A 22,020-nucleotide genomic window follows, 5' to 3' on the forward strand; every position below is an offset into this window, starting at 1 on the left:
CCTCTGTCAAGCATATTCCTTTGTGTTCTTGTACAAGAGATTCTTAGGTCTTGTGCAGAAAAATTGAAGCAAAAGCCTCAGGTCAGGAGCTGCAGAATTAGAACAGACTGTTCTACTGGGCACTGTCATCATTGGCAGTGCATTTAAATTGGAGTTTCACCATTTTATAATGAAGTTAGCTGTTGGGTTCTGGACATACCTCGGTATCACCAAATAAGGAGACATTTGTACGTTGCTTTCAGTGACAGTTCAGCCTTGGCTAGAGTGTGATGTGTAATGCAATTCCTCCAAATTACAGTCAATGAAAAACCAGTTTCCTAGTTGATCTTTATTTCCATTTCAGCATCACGGATAAAAGTCCTCAGCAAAACGGTGTTACATTGTCCCATAATGCATAGATAATGACTTCAACATCTTAAGTAACACATCTGGTTAGGCCTGTCACCTTGCATGCTGCTCTGTTCAGTTTACACCATTGTCGTGACTAGGATGACAGCCATGATGCATATACATGCTGAAACACAGGGATCTATTTTCTTGTGCGTAGTAATGCCTTCAACGGGAGGAACACCTTGACATAGCTTAAGACGTGTGCGCGATGGTTGGAGTAGTGCCTGGTCTTCATTAAGAGAGGGGAGGGGAGGGGGGGGGGGGAACTCATTTCTGGCTCACAGTTATGCAAGCACAGACACACAGAGCAATGGCAGTAATTTTTTCAATCATGTAAACGAGATATTAAATAGCTTTTCAAAACAGGAGAGAGGCCACAATACTCTTTCTCCTAGCAGCACCAACATTCTTAAAAAGGAAAGGCATGGCTGCAGCAGTCTCACAAGTCACTCCAACCAACAGGACTATTTCAAAGTACTTTGCACACCACACTGCATGCTCAGCAGACAGACTAGCTTTGCTTCATCATTGAGGGAACACACGTTTCAAGATCAGTTGGGTCGACGGCCTCAAAGATCCTGAGTCTTTTCTGCACTGACGCAAACCACATGGCATACCTAACAAAAACTATTGACAGTGAGCATGTAGAAACGTCCCACGCCAGCCCTTTTGCTCTTCCTTGAGCAATTGGAAAACTTTCGCCCTCTAAGTACTCTTCATTACACTACTATTTCAACATTCACACTTGCTGCAAAAAGAAGAAAAAAAAGCTAGTTAAAAAAGTGCTAGACAAAAATGTAAGGAGGGTAGAAAATGGATCTGGAAGACAGGGATAAGTGCAGCAATCCGCATTCTAAACAAAACTTGTTTCACTTGTAACCATCGCATCTCAGCACAAAAGTATTTTATGTCAAGCCACAGCAGTAAACTGCAAGTCGGGAAGGGATGAGTGAGAATTGTTGTAAGCATGAACAGGGAGGGGTGGTCATTCACTGTCGATGTCCAACGTTACATACAGATGTAACAAAACAAACCTGAAAGAAAGGCTCTAAAAAGAGTGGAATGAAAAAAAAAGTAAATATTAAAAGTGCCATCCTCAGCACGCACCATTCTTGGTTCAAATAGTACATAAAAAGACAGGAGACCTCATCTTCCAGGTAGCACGTTCACAGTATCAAATATTGTACGAGCTCCCACCTCCCAGAAACTATAGGCAAGGTGGCTGGCAGAATCACTGCAAACAAAGCAAAAAAAAAAAAAAAATTGACCTTGCCTTTGACAGCCTGTCACAGTCACCAAGTTGTACAGACACAGCTACCTGCTCTGAAGCAAAAAGTTGCATTTGCAAATACACTAGCTATTACACATCCAAAGCATTCATATTTACACCAGTCAAACCTTGCCCATGCAGACAAATAAATATGGACGTTTCAAAGCAAATGCTTAGCCCTTAACTGCAATAATGAACAACACACAAATCAAAAGGTGATTGAAAGGTCACCACAGGGGAAAAAGAAAAAGAAATGCAGCTCGAAAACTTACTGACTACATTGCCAGGCAGTTTTTTTTTTCCTTTTCAGTACTATGCACATGAACTGCATCACTTTTTGGAAGAAAACAGCTTTTGTACCTTTTAAATTTTTTTTGTATATTTTTGTGCACATGCACATAGCTAGTATGTGCACATACTTAATAAATAGAAAATATATACAGAAGGAGAAAAACAAGACTGGACATTGATTAGCACATACACATGTACAAACATAAGCAACACACAATGACGTGGAACGAAGTGTAGTTGATGATGGTGATGATGATTATGATGGCTGCAGCACAACCAAACTCTTTGGAGCAAACACAGATTGAAGAGCAGAAGAAAGATGACCAGCTTCAATGATGGCAGCTCTGCTGCTGCTTGCTTCCGAGAGATCGACTTCCTGTTTCACCATGGATGGCTCACACTGCCTACACTGATGAATCCTTGAAACAATACTCCTGCTGGTAGCCCCCTCAACCCCCATGAGGAGGGCTTGAGCACAGCAGAAAGGCTTGTTGCCGACATAGAGCAAGTCCGAGTTTCGCTCACACATGCAAAAAACAAAACAAAGGACTCACTACCTCAGGCCACAGACAGGATACAGAGTTTCTCTGGTAAACAGGCCTGGAGCCACCAGTACAGCATCCCGGCCAACGGGGCGTGCTGGGTTTCGTCGTCGCCGGTTAGCAAAACTGCGGCAAGCCTGATCTGTGGAAGTGTTGCCCCCTCCTGGTGAAAAACGTCTTTGTTTGTGTGTAGAGAAAAAGGCACGGCTCCCATGATGGCCACCTCTCACACTATTATTGTTTCCTCCTGTTGGTGCAACACTATAAGCCGCGTGTCCTTGCTTTCCAACTTGTGTAGGCTTCCGCAAGTTAGGATCGCAGACAGGGTCAGAGTCCTGCAGTGCAAGACATCAGAAAAGAATATGAAAGTTTTGAAAGTACAGGATTCAGTATCGCAAATAATTCTCACCGTGTCACTGCCAACACTTGAGCAAGAACTGTGTTGAGGGCTGCTATTGAATGACGGGGTTGCTGATGAGCCATGCGAGGATTGCCCTTCAACTGATGATGAGCTCCCATCATTTTCATTCAGGGGAGTCAAGCTGAAACAATAGGTCAGCTACATTAAGACACCATTCACTAATACTTTGCTCAAAATTAACCGTTGTTTACAACAAAGGAAGTACAATCAGTCCACTCTCTGCAGAGAACATTCTCACACAAAAGTTGAGAATTGTAAGGCCGAGGAAAAGTAAGAACAAAACTTTTAATCACGACCGTATAAATCGGACTACAGGTCCAGGAGTTTTTTAAAAAAAACTGGGTGTGAAAAACTGCCCTTGTCTTTTTAAGCCACGGATCGGGAACACAACGTCACAAACACGGAACAAATACGTCATGACAGGATCAGCATGGCATTCCTTCCATCTTTGAAGGTGGTTCAACGGCACTTTCGGTTCGTGCCTCACAGACCTACATTCTACAGACGCTTGCTGCCATTCTAAAGAAGCCCTTCAAGGATCATATCTGTGAACAATATAATGACAATGTCTCGAGGTAACCGTATGGCTGTACACGATGGTCACCACTCTCAACTGTGCGTGAGTGGGTTTCATCTCCCAGGAAGGCACTTCCTGAAAAAAATGGTGTTGAAAAGCTTAAAAAAATTGCTGTACAGCTAGCTAATTCAAACTCAAAGGGGACCAAAGACTTGTTTGAATAAATTTTTTTTTTTTTGATTGGGTGTTAGCGCCGCGAAGCAACTGTGGCTATGAGCGACGTACAGATGTGGACAGACGGAGAGGGGATAGCAGGAAGGAGTGGGGGGACAGGGGGGGTTAGTATGCGTCCTGGGCCGACTTCAGGGGGAACTGTGCCGACATTCGTCTGGAAAGTCTTCGGAAAACCCAGGGAAAACCTCAGACAGCACAGCCGGCGGTAGGATTCGAACCCACCACCTCCCAGTCTACAGCACGACCTTGGTTACCACCAACGAGCGGACGCCTTAGCCCACTCGGCCATGCCGCTGGTGTGTTTGAATAAAGCGGAGTTCGAACTAAAGGGAGCCGCTCTGAATGTAGGCTTGATGCGGTGAAAGTTCATGCTAGCTGCGTTGGGGACGCATCATGGCTCGTTAGGCCTTGCTGCACACGTTTGCAGCCACACTATGGCAGAAATATAAGAGGGCAATTCTTTCCAAAATTTACAGACAAGCATCAAAACAGCTCAGGGCAGAAAATAATCTTATACGCGCTTGCATTAGTTACTTCAGGTGAGACTATGAAAGTCATTTGGGATATTAAGCCCAACCCAGTCAGGAACATGAATATCGCCAACACAATCCGAGAAAATATCAAATTGCTGCCTTTTTCTTGGCTGTGTAGTCATCAAGAAGGGTCTTGATCCCCATAAAACAGCGAGGCTTGCTTGCTTTAGTAACGACAAGCAAGAGGCATCGTTCCATGTAAGTCATATTTGTGCACGCCATTACGGTGATTCGTTCTTTGCTCCTCTTTCCTCTGGTCGAAGTACTACTTTTATGAGAAATGGACTTATAAATAATAAGTAAACTTAACATTTAATAAGTAAAGGTGTCCCTTACACACCCGCCAGCACTTCCGACCCGATGCATAGCCAGGGTGTCTGGCGTGGCCGAGCAATGTTGTTCGAATAAACTGATTCGGTTGGCACATCCCTAGTTTTCAGCTTGCCTCATGAGAACAGCACATTGTTTCATTGTAAAAATAATTTTACTGTACATGTGCATATAGGCATGTATGCCCTGTGCAAAGCCAATACATTAATACATATTCCTTATTACTTGGGGCATTTCTCTAAGCATCAACAGAACACAACTGTGACGATGCTTGTTTTTGGGCTTAATTGTTACTCTTAGAAGCCTTTATCCTATGACGTGATATTTGATTCGATATTCGAAGCACTATTTTGCAGATATTCTTAATCGATTCGTATTAGAAAATTTCAATATTCACACACTTCTAGTATGAATAGATAACTACAGTTGCCGACCGATAATTCAGACTCTAAAAATTCGGACCTTCCAATATTTGGACAAAACTGTCGGCACCGTCATACGCCCCATAGAACCAATGTATTTCAGTGTCTAATAATTTGGACCACTCCTCAGAAGACATGCTTGATTATCCGTACTCATCTCGCATCAAACCTGCATGGTTTTTGGGGATTTGTCTCCCGAGCACCAGAAACATGACAAAAATTTACTGCCACGCCAGACATTTCCTGCTACTTTTACGACACGAAGGCCATTCGCCATTCCCAACATGGTGCATGCCTAGAAGCACAGCACACGGGAAGGCAGATCTTATTTGCGAGCAGCCAAAACCAAATGCTTCGGTGACTCCGCTTCAGATGCGTTGCAAGAACTTATCTTTCAATACACATCTCTACGAGTATCTGAGTATCAGAAATACTGAAATGCTGACCTCAACTTGAAGCAAGGATGTCAATGATGTTACTACGATCGACGTGTTTAGTAGAGGCGAAGACTAGATGATCTAGGCTAACGTAACGTCACAGTTTGGCACTTCAGCAGCGTTCGCATCAACATCGTCTTCGGCACCAACAACATTAAAAAAGGTAAAAACGATGGCAGCGTCAAGGATGTTGTTGATGCACTCCCTTCCACAGGAGCGATCCTTGCAGTGGTGACCACACTCACCGAAATCCGCCGCATAATATGTTGCAGTGAAGCACACACGTAGAGATTCTTTTTATTAAGTCACTTTGGCTATTCTTAGTGAAGAGTTTTGAAATAGTGGATTTATGCAATTCCACTAAAAATTCGGACTGCCTGATCATGCAGACAAATTTTGTGACTCCTCGAAACCAAAAAATCTGTCGACGACTGTACTACCTTGACTTAAAGGAGCAGTCCAAGACTGAGAAAAAAAAAATTACTTTTTGATCGTGATGGAATGTCCGATCACTAAATAAAGTTTTCACGCAAGAAATATAAGCGTAGCAGAAAAACATCGTGCGCAGCAGTCGATTGATTCTCACGAGTACGGAGAGCTCTCTCCTACTCTTGTGGAAGACACGTGAGAAATGACGGGCACCTCCGTCACGACGTACGTTGCGTCCACTCCTAGGGCTCGCAGGTGACCTCGGCTGCGATCTGACACCGCCAACTGCTAAGGTGACGGCGGGCGCCTTTCGCGCGCGCATTGTTCTGCCGAGAGGCGCATGCGCATCAGAAACGCTTCTCTTTCTTTTTTTTTACAGAACATGGCGTTGGGACATTGGTCGTCTGATCAATCTGCCGCCAGGGAACTTTCTTAGATTCTCTTCGGTTGCACACACAAAGACACTCAACACTGCAACAAAATCGGGAACTCGCGTGTGGATTGAGGTCAGCACTCCTCCAAAAGGGAATGGGGACGTGCCGGTGCAGTGAGAGTAGAAGTTGCGATCGTTGAACTAGTTCAATAAGTTGCAAACAGGAGGAACGCACTTTGTTTGTCTTGTTTTCCAGGAACGAATAGGAGGTGAGCCGCGTTATATTGCATCGCTTCGCGAACAGCACGAACCGCCACCCTGCGTATAGCCTCATGTGAGACGCTGGCACTTTTCATTAGTTGGAGACGTATATAATAAACAAAAAACAATGACTATAGGACACACGATCGCGGTACCATTACGAGCGTAATGTTTTATTGTTCGTTTTCACCTCTGTTTTATGCCTCAAACCAACAGAACATACTGAACCACTGTCAACAAGGAGCATGCCGTGCCCGAAGCAGACGAATTTTCCGTAGCGAATGAGAGCACTTTTAACGTTTGACGTCACAGTCTATGGGGAGTGGCTTGTGGCTCGAGCGCGCGAGCCTCCCGTCACGGGAGCGATTTTATAAATCGAACTGCGTTGTAACAAAACATTGTTCAGCAGAGATATTTTACGAGAATGATTTTTACACACTGCTTGACAAATTAAAAACGGTTTTCAGCCATTCAAATTTCCTTTCCATGCTCCTTTAACACCTCAGTTCAGCCAGAACAAAGTTGTTCATATTAACGTCTTCAGAGAGTTTGCTTTGGAAAGAAACTGCAGTAGTGAGATTCAGTGATGGCCACTAACTACTAACTATAACTAACTATAACTACTAACTACTTCATGATGGAGCAGTCTAACTAGTAGTTCAACTACTTTTCAGGGGAGTAGTTAAAACTGCTTCTTTAACTACTGCAATGTATTTTAACTACATCTATACCTACTTAACGTTCTCCATCAACACTGTCATGTTGTGATGTATTGTATTTTATTTTATGTGATATTCGAAACATCCATACGTCATGTTATGCATTTAATTGCTTCGTTTTCACAAGTCATTTTGAACGTGTTGCGTAATTGACGTTCCCACAAAATGCCCAGCGCCTGGTAATAAGCCACTCGACTCAAGGCGAGGCCGAATTCCCCGAAGAGCTGTGACAATAAAAACAACCGCAAGGCCATTGATGCATGAGCTTCAATAGGGCAAGTCACTTTTACTGAATGCCTACGGAGGAGGCAGATTAGGGACAGGTCTCCCAAAACAGGAAACGAGCGACCCGCTTCCCAACGAAAGAAAGGCGCAGCCGCTGCACGGCCGCCTTTGTATTTGTTAATCCTGCTCACTTTTCCTGGGAACTATAACACTTTCGCCCTCAGTACGTAGAATTCTGTGTTTGCATTTGATTTGCGGAAGCTCTGTAACCCCTGATTGGACGGCTCATTACACGTCAGTTCCTGACGCTGTAATTGAACGAAAACTTGAGAAAGGGAGTTTGTCCTGATTAATTATGTATTGATTGGTCAGAAAATATGATGTCACATCGTGGCCAGCACGTGACGCCAGTCCGGCGAGAAACCTTTAAAAGCTGAAGTTTTCTTTGTGTAATTTATTCTGGATTTCAATCTGAAGTCTGGTCTCTACGAGACGCCATGTAGATACTGTAAATAAACTGCTGTCTTCATCGATCATCGGCTGACTCTTCGTTGACCGCGTCCACCACCGAATCATCATCGGATCACCACCACCGATCCACATCTTTCACTAACACCAATCCCTTGTAGTGTTCTTGAACACCTAGATATGAATCACAAGTAGTGATGATAGTTAAAATATACCTACTCTTGTGCCTACGTCGTTTAATTCACATACTGTCGTACAATCCACTGCCTGTCTCTTGTATATTATGGCCTGACAAAAGAGCTTGCTGCGGAAATATTTTCTAGTGAAAGCTTCCGCCATAAAGATACATACAACGGACCATGTACGAGATTTATACTCAGGCTCCTTAGTCACAGATCAATGCGCCACGCACAAATATATAAACTAAGTTGCAGAATTATTTCACAGCAAATGAGGCTTCACTAGACAAGCATTAAAAGTGAAGATTTAGTACACATGCACGGCACAATTGCTCTGCACCTCCGTTCTCATCAAACAAGTAGCTCAAGGCAAAAGTCGGAAGCACAATCGTGCCGTAAAGCTTGCGGCAAAATCGCAAGCAGTTGGCACCTGCAGTAACCTAACTCCTGTAGTTAACTACTCGAAATAGTAGTTTAACTACATGTAGTTAACTACTGGCCATCACTGGTGAGATTTGGAAGGACGCAGCACTAAATGTTACCGAGAGAAAACTGAGAAAAAAAGAACGGTCCAGCTGATTCTGTGGACGTTCTCCTGCATTTGTGAAGGGTTGCTCACTTTACATAGTTTGATATTGCATCTTGCACGTTAAGTCATTCTACAGGTCATGTTAGTTGCCAGTGCATTAGAGTACATGAAATTCAATCACCTGACACCCTTTTCTTTAGCACCTTGGATTCCTTTGGTTTCCAGTGGGAGGTTTAATGGCTGCAGCTCTGGTAAAGATGATCCACTGTTGTTTGCAGAAAAATTCTCCTGGATCCATTGCCTGTACTCAATTACGTCATCAGTTACCCTGACAATACGGCCAAGGATGCTGGAAGAAAAAATAATCAATCTAGAACTCTGTCACAACCTTTGTTAGCAAGCACACTCAAACAGGAATTATGCAAAAGGCAAGACCATGGGAACTATCTCCCTTCCCCATTTTTGCATTCATTTGCTCTGGGAGGTACTTTGCAGCATTTTTTGCTTTGTGCAATGCTGTGTGCGATTCCCGGTAGACCCTGTTTTTACGAGAAGGTAAGATAGATCTCTATGTTGACAAAGTTTCGAGCTCATAGGAGAAAGTAATGAGACGTGAATAAAACTTGAACTAACTAGTAATTGGGACTGTGGTATATTTTGGAAATTCAGACACTGTTAGATATACTTCTGCGATTGTAAATAGGTCCCGATTTTGTGGATGGACGCACTCACTACTTGGGTGGAAGCACAGTTCACAAAAAATATCATCGTGAAGGGAAACGTACACCGCTGAGCAGACGACGGCGACAACCTACACTTTTTTTTATTCGATTTAGGTCGGGTGCAGTCTGCACAAGGGCAGCACCGACGCACACTTACGTTGCAACTCCTTACACCTGCATTTTGAGAATAGTGATGAAGATACTTGCTCAGCAGAAGTACGCGATTGTATCAGCTTCAAAATGTTCTATTTCCAGCCAAAGACCAGGATGTTGTATGTATCATCTGAGCACCTGTTCTGCTTCATATAAAACCGCCTGTCTCATACAATGCTAAGCTTCCAACAGCACTACAGGTGCAGTGCCAGAGCACAACGACATCAACCAGAATGACAGCATACCCCATGTACCAAACATAGAACAGTATTTCATAGCTATTCTGTATCGTGCAAGAAGGAAAGGATACCATAGGTTGGTGACATTGCAGTCAGGACAATACTGTTCTGTTGACAATGTCGAGTACACCGTGGCAATGGGAACACACATTCAACTGGCAGTAAACAACCTCCGCACTTTGGAACAATACTCTGGTTAGTACATGATATCATGCAACCTTCATGCATGTAAGAACATGTTAGCGATAACTATGGAGAATGCGGAGTTAGTAATCGAATTAGTCATTACACTGGCCACAGCTCAACAGGCAATGCGAGCTGATAGAAGCTCCACTGGAGTATGGATGAGGATACACAGACAGATGCACACGTACACACAGACAGAGATATGATACCTTTGTTTGGAATCCGTAATGGGTGTGTGGAAAGGATTTACTACTTGATTCAGGACCATGTATGCATATTCAAAAGCCTTTTTCACTGTCAGTGCTCCATATGAACTACGGCCAATATCGTTCCCTGAAAAGACAAGGGGCAACTTATTTTCCTAGAAAAACTGTTCAAAATGTTGGATTTGGGTAATACAACAGCGCTATTACAAAAAGATATACACAGGGTTTAGGGCCTTGGAAATATAGCAACACATGAGATATACACCACAGAAATGACATTTGAATATAAACTAATGTTTTAACCGTTAGGCAATGTCTCATGAGAAAAGGTTGGCTATGAGAACTAAATAGGCTGTTAGAGTAACTATACTGAGGAACCTGGGAGTGTGGTAGATGCCATATTGTTTTTGTGTCAACTGTACCTCCCAGATGAACAATCACACCAGATGCAGTGTGTCCAATAGGTGGCTCTGTCAGCAGTATTAGCAAGTACAGAAACAAAGAATTGCTAAAATGCACTGCTATGATAATAGTGAACTCCGTGATGGCATTCCAACTGAACAGCAGCCTTAATAATCCCTATTAAATTTTGCCCCTGTAAATATCCGTCCCTACTGTCGGTTTCCAAACACTCATCTGCGGACCACACCACAGGATTTATTTCATGAAACAATTTAAGCCAGTGATTAAATGCTATGTTTATACTGCTGAGACAAGGAAACATCCTCTGTAGGACCATAGCAATCAATCGACAACAGATGCAAACTACATACAGCTCTACGACAGAAAAACATCAGTACATGTCCAGTACAACCTCTTGTCTCAGTGACTCATGCCCACAATCAGTGCAATCAACACACTGGCCTTCCATGAAGGCTACAATGCTCTCACTAGGTGATTTTTCACATACAATATTTCCCGGCCGATAGCTCTCAGTGCAGATAACGCGCACCTACCAAAAATAAAAAAAAAAAGTATCTTGTATAACATGCACCGCTGTATACCACGCAGATGCCCAACCACTTTGGACATATGCACTGAAAACAAGGAAGCATCAGACTGAGACGAGCTACCATGGAAGGGCATTTATTGGTCACGCACGTAAAACAGGAACTGCTGGAGTAGTTAGGTACTACTACCTAGGAAAATCCTTCAAAGTCAGACTGCTCATCATTGCTGTGGAAAAGCTGCCCCAAGTCACCCGTCAGCACCAATCCCTTCGCGCGACATTGTTACTTAGTCGCCTGCAGTAATACCTTCACAGTCCAGAATATGCTTGAAGCCAGTGCACACAACCACTTCAGGAACATTTGCCCAAGCGTTACACGACCCCACTGTGCCACTTCTTAAGCAATTGCCCTTTGCATCTGTCCAGTCGATGTGTAAGAATATCGACCTGCTGTCATGCATTGCTCCCAACAGCGTCGAACACTAGCTCAGAAAGACTTGTCTGATGTCCAGCAGCTGAAACACTTGCCATTTTCCCCAGAATGACCACTGGAACGCACCCCATACTCGGAAGTTATTTCTTCACAGATTCCAACAAGCGAGACCTCATTGAGTCCATAACAAGAACGTCGCGAAAAAAGCGCACCACGCCTTTGTCTGAAGACATCTACAATCAATTTCCACATGACTGCTTTGTTCGTCCAGCCTTTCTCGTTGCAAGCAGTAACTTCAGGGAACGGATCCTTGGGCATGAGCCTTTTTTAGGATACTGTGAACGTATTTTTATCTGCCACGTATTAATTTAATTTTTGCAAGCACTAACAGTCGCAAAAAATTTCTCTCGAATAAAGAAGCATTAGTATATGTATTGCCTTGATATGTTGACCAGATACACTCTGCCAGCTAAGTTGTCACAAAGCAACAAAAAGTACTAAGGATAAATATTCCTTTATGTTCACATCTTTCGTTCTTGGAGTCAGTCCTGCTTTCACAAAGCCTGAATGAATAGCGGCGTCACACACAGGTTTCTTTGAAACGTAATAATTGGGGGTTTTATGTCGCGAGACAAGCGAGATCATGAGCGACGCCACAGCGGTCAGTCTGTGGATTGCTTCTGCCCACCCGAGGGTTCTTTAACGTGCGATGAAAGCTCACCACACGGCACTCATTATTTAACGTCCCTCGCGGAAGACAAGTTGTCGTGTCTAAGCAACTTGCACCCTGCCACCAAGTTGCTGGCGTCCTCGGCCGGGTTCGAACCCGCGATCTCGGGATCAGAAGGCAAACACGTTACAGACTGAGCCACCGAGGCCGGTTCGAAACCTTCAATCAACCAAGCAGCATGAATGGGTTTGATAGACTCAGGAGACGGAGGTCCACCTTGACAGTGTTTGTCCAGCATAGCTTTAATATGTGTGGCATACCATTTAGTGAACTTTTCACGGATGATACCTTTTAACAACAACTGCTAAGACGTTCGGTCGCAGTTCGCCAGTACAGCTTCTCGAAACTTGCTTACCAACATGTCATGTAGCAAGAGCTTTGCAGATCTATGGGGGAACACCCTCAAAAACACGTGCCAACCGGGCTACTAAATCAGCTTCACGTTAACCCCGCAAAAGGAAACAGCCCGGGAATCTCGAAATTAAGCACACGCGAATAACTTTCCAAGCAACTGAATGAGCGATTTGAAACAATTAATACATTGCAAATAAGAATACCTTTACAGTAATCAATGTTTTTCAATCAATCACAGCTTTTCACCAATTGCACTGCAAGGTAACAACCGTAAAACAGCTTTTCTCGTGGCCAGTAGTACCATGGATATGGTACTCGCCCTGCGGTTATCCACAGTTCTTGCACAGGACGCGCCAAAGGAAAGAGGAACTTCGTCCACAATGAAAATCGAGCTGCCAGGCATCGGACATCCAACTGTTTTTGCCAAATGTTCATTCGACATATCTTCCCAACTGCTGGGAAGTGCTTGGCCAACAGTAGTTTGGCAACGCACACGGAAATTGTCCCAGTAGTCCCATTTTGCTTGCCATGGTACATGCGTGCAACCATAGCCTACATGTTGAGATTGTCGCACCACTACTGCTAATGCTACGTACCCATTCAGCAAGATTTTTCTCTAGGTCCGGGTACAAGGTCCTTTCGGACCTCTCGACTGGCTTCTTAGTATTCACTTATTTCAGTGACGACTCAGCCAGTTTCCACTCATGGTAGGACAACTCTGCAACTTCAGACACATCCTCACCGCTGCTTGATTTCACATCTCCTTCAAGTGTCCCACAACCATTAACTTGAATTCTGCAGTGTAGCTTTTTTGTTTCGCCTATGTTGTTGTGGGCACGCAAACCACAGCAGAATGGAACTGGCAAGAGATATCCCCTCTTGGGGCCTCCAGCCATCAAAAGGAGGTTCCCTGAGGAGTCACAACTGTTCCTGCTTTAGATACAATGAGGTAAAGGTCAACGCCGTCATCAGTCATCCAAAACTGGAACGTCCATGACTCCGAACTGATACCAACAATGTGCTCCCCTCGATTACGTCTACAGAAAGGTGGCCTGGTCAAGGCCCGATCTAGCGACAGAAATACTGTTTATCACATGCACCGCCCACAACAAGCAGGAGGGGGCAGGAGGCCAGATTCCGGCGTATAACACACGCTTCATCAGGCCAGAAAAAACAGTAATACGCATTAATCACTTTTCCAGCATATTATCCTTTCATGGGCATTACCCTTCTGTCTGACTCTGCTGCAAAAGTAGACAACTGAAAGAAAAGTGATACAAAACTTTCCAGTTCAGGAACCAGGCCCTGTCACTCCATCACTAGGGATAGGACCTCTGTGGTTTTCAGAAATAATGACAAAAATGTCTAACTTTCGCATCTTTTGTATAAACAACTGATCGCTAGTGAAAGAAAATCTTAGAAAATATGTTCACATAAAAACAAACAAACAAAAAAAACAGCTTCCATCAACAATTTACGGCAATAAAAGTGTCGTAAATTCAAATAATCCCTTAGATAATGTGTAGTTCAGGTGAGGAGTTATGGCGAGAACAGATAAGAAAGGCAGCCAGTACTCACTGAATACCTCCAGATTTTCCAAACTGTCCAGAAAGGGGCAGCGATGGTGATGAGGCAGAGATTAGATTAAAGTTTGTCTATGTGGCCAGATCAAAAGCAGGTGTGTTGATAGATACAGATGGAAACTGCGTTTTCCGGGAGGTTTGTTTCTCCATCATATGACAAAAAAAAAAAGTCAAAAACCGGGTGACTTGGCAGGTATGCACAGGCACAGACCGAATGTTAACTGAAAGCACCTTTGAACAAGCCTTCTTTTCAGTTAGGATATACATGTTGCCATGTGAAACTATTGCCATTCTGAACTCTCTCAGGTAGGATTATCATGGCACGCTGTCAAAGCGAACAGGATTTTTGCACCTGGCTCTAGCACCCCCTACACCACATTATTCAGTGAGGCTTCCTACAGTAAAACGGAGAATACAGTCAACCGTTCATACAGGATAATAGTCAACTTCATGACTCCCATATGCTGCTATAAGCAGTGTACAATTTACATAATGCTGTGCAACTGCATATCACAATAATGTACAAACCTGGTGTAAGGGGGTCCTCGATGCAGAGAATTGAAGTGCGGAAGGCATCTTGTGTATCACGAATCAATTCTTGCTTGCGTATGTAGCCACCACCATCTTTTACTCTGATTCCCGTTAGAAAGTAGTTGAAATGTTTGCCATACAGGTCAAAGAACTCAAGTAGGAGCGTGCCAAGGTTTGGACTTGGAGCATCTCCTCCACGAGGGTGAAGTTGCAGGAAGCTGACAGTCATGAGAATGAGAGAGTACGAACTGATGCCCCCTGTGAACACCTCGTTCAGGTCCCGCTGAAGGAGGAATTGCTTCAGTACCAGTACAAGCTTTGGAAGAACTGGGTATTTCTCCTTGAAGTACTGAAAATGTCATTACATAATTTTATTATGCAAATTATGGACAGATAGAATATCTCAACAAGTGCGTGTTGTTCTAACTGGCATAACTGACCCAGCTCATAGGAGCAAACAACAAAACATGAACAGGACATCCACTGAAGTCACAACTACCAAATGTAAGGACTGCTCATGCTGACATGGCTGGTTGCTACACACCATGCTCTACTGAAGCACGGTGTGTAGCATACAGCATAAGTAGAATATCGGAACACGAAAGACATCACATATTGAAAATGCTAAACACTGGGTGAAAATAACCTGAACAAACAGGAATTGAATTATTATAGCAAAAAAATTCCAAGACATCATTTTGGTGTCTTAGAATTTAACAGAAATGAAAATGTATACCGATACCACAAAACAGTGCTGGAAACCAGGCATTTGAAATAGAAGAAGCGTAGCAAGCAACAAGCATTTACCGTGATAAGACGTGCACTTTTTACACCGTTGTTCATGTTGAAGCTGATGTCCACTTTGACACTAGTTTTTGCATCCGTCAGCTTCACAATTGGCACCTGTGTTAGAGTGTAAGAATGGCAAAATACACCGAAATACAGTAAAACATATGCAAAAACGCAGAGGAATGAAGAAAATTCACGAAAATAAAAATATTCACCGAGGCCTTGTCGAGCACTTTTATAGAATGAGGCTCAGCAATGCCGTGGCTTTGCAGGGCTCTCTCCAAAGTCCACATGGGTAGTGTTTCCCACTTGCCAAGAACGACGACATCAATATCGCTGAAAAATTACAACCACAGACTCATTCAAAATGGCAAGAAAAAATAAATGGACATTTAATGCACATATAGCTTTACCCAATGTACTACACCAATGTAATATTTTTGCACAAAGGGCTGTACTTCAGCAAACACTGGTAACGCATGTGAAACAATTTTTTAAAAAATATGCGATAATTTAAAAGAAAGAATCTACAAGTCAAGGTTTGGAAGTATATTGCCTTTCACTTGATGGAACTTTCCATACTCCATACTTTGACAAAAAAGCATCTAAATTATTTCCCATGTTATCATGCAAAGTAATGCAGATTATTCAGTAGAATTTCAGTAGTAGAAAGACAGAGGATGGCAGCACATCTAGTCCTATTACATATGCCACATGGGTTGATAACCTCCTCCGGGTAGATATCCAAATAGGGCACTGCATTTTTGGCAATTATGACAAGCATGACCTACCTTGTGGGTAGATATAGCCCGGTACGAAAGCTCCCAAAGATCTCCACCTGAAGAGGAAACACCCGAAAAATTTTAAAAAAGAAACACTGTAGAATCCCACGTAATTGATGATATCACAAGATCGAACCTCACTGGAAAGCAGGGATACTTAGTTAGCCCATGAAGCGGGAACACAGCTGAGGACCTTTTATGCAACACCATGCCAGCGAACAGGTGTTAGAGCAACTACGCGAACTAGTCTAATTTCTAGCTGAATGAGAAATGTTAAAGAACATGTATGATTCTAGAAACTTGATCTGTTTGTTGTGGGTCCTCCATAGAGACAAAAAATGTGTTCCATCAACGTCCAATAGTGCCACGCACTGGCTGCCACAATTGTTTCAATGCACTCTGTTCAAGTGGCGAGTGGAGCATGGAGGAATTCAAAGTCGGGGAATTTTACTGTGGTTTCGCACCATGGAGGTGCAGCTGTATCCTTGTTCATTTGTCTTTAAGACTGGTCTGAGGCCAGAGTGGATATGCGGTATAGACTCTGTGTAGCTTATTAGTATTTAAAAAATCTTTGAAGCTGAAATGTTTCTAACCTTTGTCCATGATAACAGCTACATGAACACACCACAGTGTAAGCACTAAGAACGAAGTTTACAAAGCGCATTATCAGTCAAACTTCCTTAGTAAGCAGCACCTGCTCTGACAAGAAAGCAAGTGCAAGTGAGCTATTGGGGAAAAGGAAAAATTTTAACTGCAGAGTGTGGATTTAATAATTATTGTTTCTGTACAATTATAACCTGTTAAAGGTTGTCCTAACAGCTCCAGGGAAAACTCTACCGAACTGAGGTGAATGTCTGAGGTTGCTTAAATACCGTTTGGTCCTTTGTGACAACTGAAATGCGACAGTTGCAATATTAACCTGTGTGTGTATTCACCTGCAGAGTGTTAACAAAAGGCCTTAAAAAATCGAAGTATCTCTATCTATATATCTATATATGCAGTATAAAGAAACAAATTTTCCATAAACAGTTCTGATGTGTTACTTTGCAGCTGAGGTACAAAACAATGCAGAAAAAATTGCATGCATGTAAATCTGTGCCCTTTGTGTTTATATTTCTCTATTCAGCTGTTGTCTTGAAACTAAAATGTTATGTGATAGGACAGACGGCTTGCTCATAGTCTTCATGAAAGAATGAATGACGCCAATAAACCAAGAGTGAAGCTCAAAGTATTTTATACACAGATGTAGCACATTTTAATGGACCCCCCACCAAAATAATTTCTGTAACTATATTTGTATGGTGCCAATGTTGGCTACACTTGTAACTGACTGTATTTGACGACTGTTGCATCTTCATACAGCTCTCATTTTTCAGTCATTCTTTTTGCTCTTTGGAAAACGAACTGGATATAATCAGTCACATAATGCTGCCACATGAATGTGTTGGCACATCTTTATTTGCAAATGTGCTCAAGACAAAAGCAAGTGCCAGTTTCAAGACCTGACAGCATAAAGCAATCACATGCAAGTTACTGTATCAATGACTGCTATGTAACACAATAGTTTGACACCATAGAGTATGTATTTACATACACTATGGTGTCAAATTACTGTTGTTATATTAGAGCAAAACAAAATGACTAACTAAATTGGGGGGAGTTCCACCTGCTTCGACACACAATTTTTCCTTGCAGGTTCGGAAGCGCCTTCCCAAACATTCCGAGGTGTAATTTAGCAAATATAGCACTTCTGTAGCCATCTATACTATGTGAAGGACCAGCTGCAACAAAGATTTGCTGCTCTTGTACAGCCATTTCCTCTGGAGAAATTGATAGTAATGAGACACTGAGGTATGACATCCACAAAATGAGCTACATTGCAAACAACATTGCTCTCGTGAAATCATAGGGATAGAAAGTGATCAGTTTTTTTTTTCAGACAAATGGTAACTAATGGTATGGTTTCTGAGATCCCTATTGCTTCCCGCTAGTTGCCACTTTTTTATACTTTAGGTCTCCTCCTTGCATATTTACATCACTTTCTCTGTACAGTTTGTTTAGACAATGTTTTGTCACTCATGAACTACAACTCTCTCCACTGGAGGAGGACTACAACAGTACAATTATACCAGATGCAACAAATATGAAAAGGAGAATGGAGGTCAAAAGGTAAACAAGAAGAATGGAGGTAATGTGTAAATTACAAAAGGGACATGACTAACGAACTACAAAAAGACGATAAAATACAAGGAGAGAAATGATGTTAGTAACATTCATAACATGTACAGCAAGTACCTAAAAGCAATAAAAACCAATGAGGACATGGATTGTATTGAATTTGGTATCAAGACAACCATGTGAGAAAAAAAAAGGTAGGGAATACCTTCGCTTGTGGCCATAGTGAGAGGATAACGTTGCGTATCCTCTGGATAACGCCTATCCGCATGTTGTGTTCTGCAGGAGATGGCTGCATGTACCAGTAGAACTCTTCGATTTCCTCGTGCAATCTGCAAGACAGAGCGCAAACTATGTTTAAAATGAACCTGTCAAGTAGCTGATGGCACCGTGCAATTCCATTTTATTACTTTATTTTTTCAAGTAATCCTGGCAGTAGCTACTAGAATGCAAGAATGATAAAACCATACCATAGTGATCATGTTATGGATGATAGTGATCGTAGTTATGTTACCATAGTGATCATTCTGACAATAACTTATTCAAATGTGCAATGCTCACGGATAGCACAAACAATAGGACGGTGCTGGTCAATAAGTCCTTTATGTATTAGGCCACAAACTTTCCAAAACAATGTAGTACTCTGGACTGCAAAAGGACGGTACAAGTTTGTAACACAAGAAAGCACAAACTCAAGTTGCATGTCGGCTAAGCCTTTGCAGTACAGCTACAGCGAACATTGTCAACTGGAAAATTTACTACAGCACTTAATGAACAAAACCAATAATGTAAAGGTGTAAGCAGTTCAGTTTAAAGATTTGCACTCACATAATTAGGGCAGTTTTTAGCGCATGTTCTTAAACGTGTAACTCCTTTAGAATAATCAGCGTTTCAAGGATAATCTTAAGGCTTCTAGTTTGCTTCCCTGCTGACAATTCCCAAATTTGAATTACGGAGCAGACAAGCGTAGTTGTTTTAAATCATAAGGAACCTGGTTCTCTCTCTTGCACTTTTTGCAAACACATAGAACAGCGATAATTTGTGGTTTTACATGGCGAGACATCCGTGATCATGAGCGACACCACAGTGGTAAGTACTTGGTAGTGGTCTTGTACTGTTGGGGACACGGTTAGCTAAAATCGCCTGTCAGTACTTGGCCGTCCCATATGACCTCGGTTGTGCTTGAAAGTGTTGTGCCAATATTGTATTTGAAAGTGGACCAGGTGCAGCATGTGTTTATTACTCAAAAGAAATAGCCTTGCAACACCTGGAGATTTGAGATTAGATAAACCACGAAGTACTGATTTTAGACAACCGTGACCCCTACAGTACTTCACGCAGAAAAGGCTACAATCGCCAATCACATCGCGAGAATAAAGTATTTCATGGTATGCAAGCAGTTCCAACAAAATTTTGTATCCATTTGTTCAAGCATGTCATCCTCCCGGAGAACAAACCAAAATAATTACCAGACTTGACTATCTGGAAGGTCAGAACAATGGTGACATGCTTCACATACGTGCACCTAGGGTTGTCATTTGCACATGCAATCGGCATTATTTGGTGAGAGGACATAGGGGGCAGGGACATAGTGAGAGGCGTTGCTTGTGGGCTTCAGCTCCTCCTGAAATGCAGTTGACTATGTATGTGGTTCAGTTTCTTCCTAGCCAGCACAGGGGGTTCACTGAAGCACTCAATAGATCGGATGACCACTGGCATTTCAGTGAATCAGGTGAAGCCTGCTTTACATTTCAGCATGGATGTGGGGGAATGCAGCTTCTCCACAAAGCTCTGACTAAACTGTTCAGAGTATCAATTCGTTTGAGAATGCAGTGGCGGCTCTGCCTCTGTGGACAACAAATCAGGTCTGGAATAAATCTTGAAGCAATGCAACCAGGAAGGAAAAGTCACGATCACTAACAGTCACCAGGGGTGTGATTACTATGTCGATGTGTAACATCCACACTGACATTCTCTTCTACGTCCCAGCACACACTGTAAAAATTCCGGATTACACCCTTGCCCGCTACGCTCATTTTTCGACAGAAAGCGGTGGAGCAAATAGCGAAACCTGAAACTGCAATCTCTGCACTATTATGCACTGTTCAGACTAGCAGTTGAAGTCATTAATCAAATATCGCAATAATCAAATACGTGCAAGCGGTGATGCGCTTTTGTCATGCTTACTGATGCACTTAAATTGTGTGCCGATGCGTAGCGCATCCTAAAACACCGGCACCTCAAAAAGCGAAGCGTGCAGGGTCTTGCGCCATCTAAACTGTTCATGTGATTTGGAAACCGTTGCTTTACCGACTAAAAGACAGGGACGAGACAGAATTATGGTGTAAATATGTAGCTTTGTGGTTGACATTACGCAGGAAAAGAAACGTGAATACGCTCCGTGGAAACATACGTGCAAACGCGACTTTAGCACGCTACGCTACATGCCGCCATCCGCAGACGCGGTTTCGCTTTACACCACTTGGTAAGGCATTGTGCGAACCACACTTCCGAGCACGGCCCATTCGAAGTACCAGCTCATGAAGAGCATAATGCACACAAGAAATTTATGACGCTCAAATTCCATAGAATCAAAACTATAAAGAAAACTATGCACAGCGAATCTGCGTGCATGGCTGTGCTAGACTTTCTCTCTTCAGTTGGGAGTTCTGTGGAACGGCACAAAACATGGCAGTGACATGCAAGCTAACAATTTCGGTGAAGAGAATTCGCAAAGATAACGATAAAGCCCCTCGAAACTGAACACATCCTCAGGACCGGGATTGCGCAACAATAACCCTACAATTTAGTGCTTTACGGATTTAGGCTTCGTATGACTGTCACGTGACTTCCCTCAATTAGCCGATACACGAAATCACATTGCGGTGGTATTCCTTACAACCAAAAATGTATTACTTGGGTCCAGCTCTATACTTACCCAACGATGCTCTGGTGTAATCGCTTTCCGTCAGTTCGCCAAGGCGTGCCGCCATATTGACTAATCAAATGCACGTTCTTATTGAGATCGTAAGTACTGGCACGGTTGTCCCTTTTTCGCTTCGTGGGGTTGTAAAATTTGTCCGTCACGCTCGTCAAGTCATTTTTGCCACTGACAGTCTTTTTTTGGTCAGCCGTACTGTCTGTCGAACCAGAAACTGATATATACTCTGGTGCTCGTGAGTTTGAATTGAGATCCATAGTTTCTAGGCCTTGTTGGGTTTCCCAGATGGAGTTCCACAGTCGTAGAGCCGGCCCTTGATGTTCAGGCTGAAACCAGCCAATACTTGGATCCATCCACTGGACCGAACACACAACGGGAACAAGCGCGCTCACCTAATAACCTTATGTTGCTGCAGGTGGCCGATAAAAATTACATACAGCCTCGCGAAGATTCACCTACGAAGCACAGATACGCACGCACGCTGAAGCACAAGGCCAACCCCCTTTTACAGCGCCTGCGCAGAGTAAATACTCTCCACCTCCGATGTCTTTTCCCTGTGCTATTAGCATACAAATTGTGCGCGGTAATAACTGTACTGTATTATTTGTTACGGTTTCACAGGAACGGACAATTTTTGAACAGTTTCAAAAACGAAAGCGTTAGTGTTGTTTGCGCTT

At 42.9% G+C, this 22,020-nt stretch overlaps 1 protein-coding gene across 1 annotated transcript; it reads right to left on the reverse strand.

Moving 5' to 3' along the window:
* Positions 1-307: 307 nt before the first annotated feature.
* LOC135377987 (terminal nucleotidyltransferase 4B-like) lies at positions 308-21,857 on the reverse strand. Its single transcript, XM_064610777.1, has 10 exons — positions 21,341-21,857; positions 18,611-18,734; positions 16,237-16,283; positions 15,661-15,781; positions 15,464-15,559; positions 14,654-15,005; positions 10,080-10,203; positions 8,752-8,919; positions 2,903-3,035; positions 308-2,828 (listed from the first exon to the last, which is right to left on the reverse strand). The coding sequence occupies exons 1-10, from the start codon at positions 21,694-21,696 to the stop codon at positions 2,505-2,507; spliced, it is 1,845 nt and encodes a 614-aa protein (XP_064466847.1). The 5' UTR covers positions 21,697-21,857; the 3' UTR covers positions 308-2,504.
* Positions 21,858-22,020: the final 163 nt, after the last annotated feature.

This window comes from Ornithodoros turicata, chromosome 1 (genome assembly GCF_037126465.1).
Source record: "Ornithodoros turicata isolate Travis chromosome 1, ASM3712646v1, whole genome shotgun sequence".
NCBI lineage: Eukaryota > Metazoa > Arthropoda > Arachnida > Ixodida > Argasidae > Ornithodoros > Ornithodoros turicata.

Coding starts and splice junctions, on each gene's coding strand:
- LOC135377987 (XM_064610777.1), bottom strand. CDS start 21,696: ATGGATCCAAGTATTGGCTGGTTTCAGCCTGAACATCAAGGGCCGGCT. Junction 15,006..15,463: donor AAAGTGCACGTCTTATCACG/GTAAATGCTTGT, acceptor TGACATTTTCAG/TACTTCAAGGAGAAATACCC. Junction 3,036..8,751: donor GCTAAAGAAAAGGGTGTCAG/GTGATTGAATTT, acceptor CTATTGTTTCAG/CTTGACTCCCCTGAATGAAA.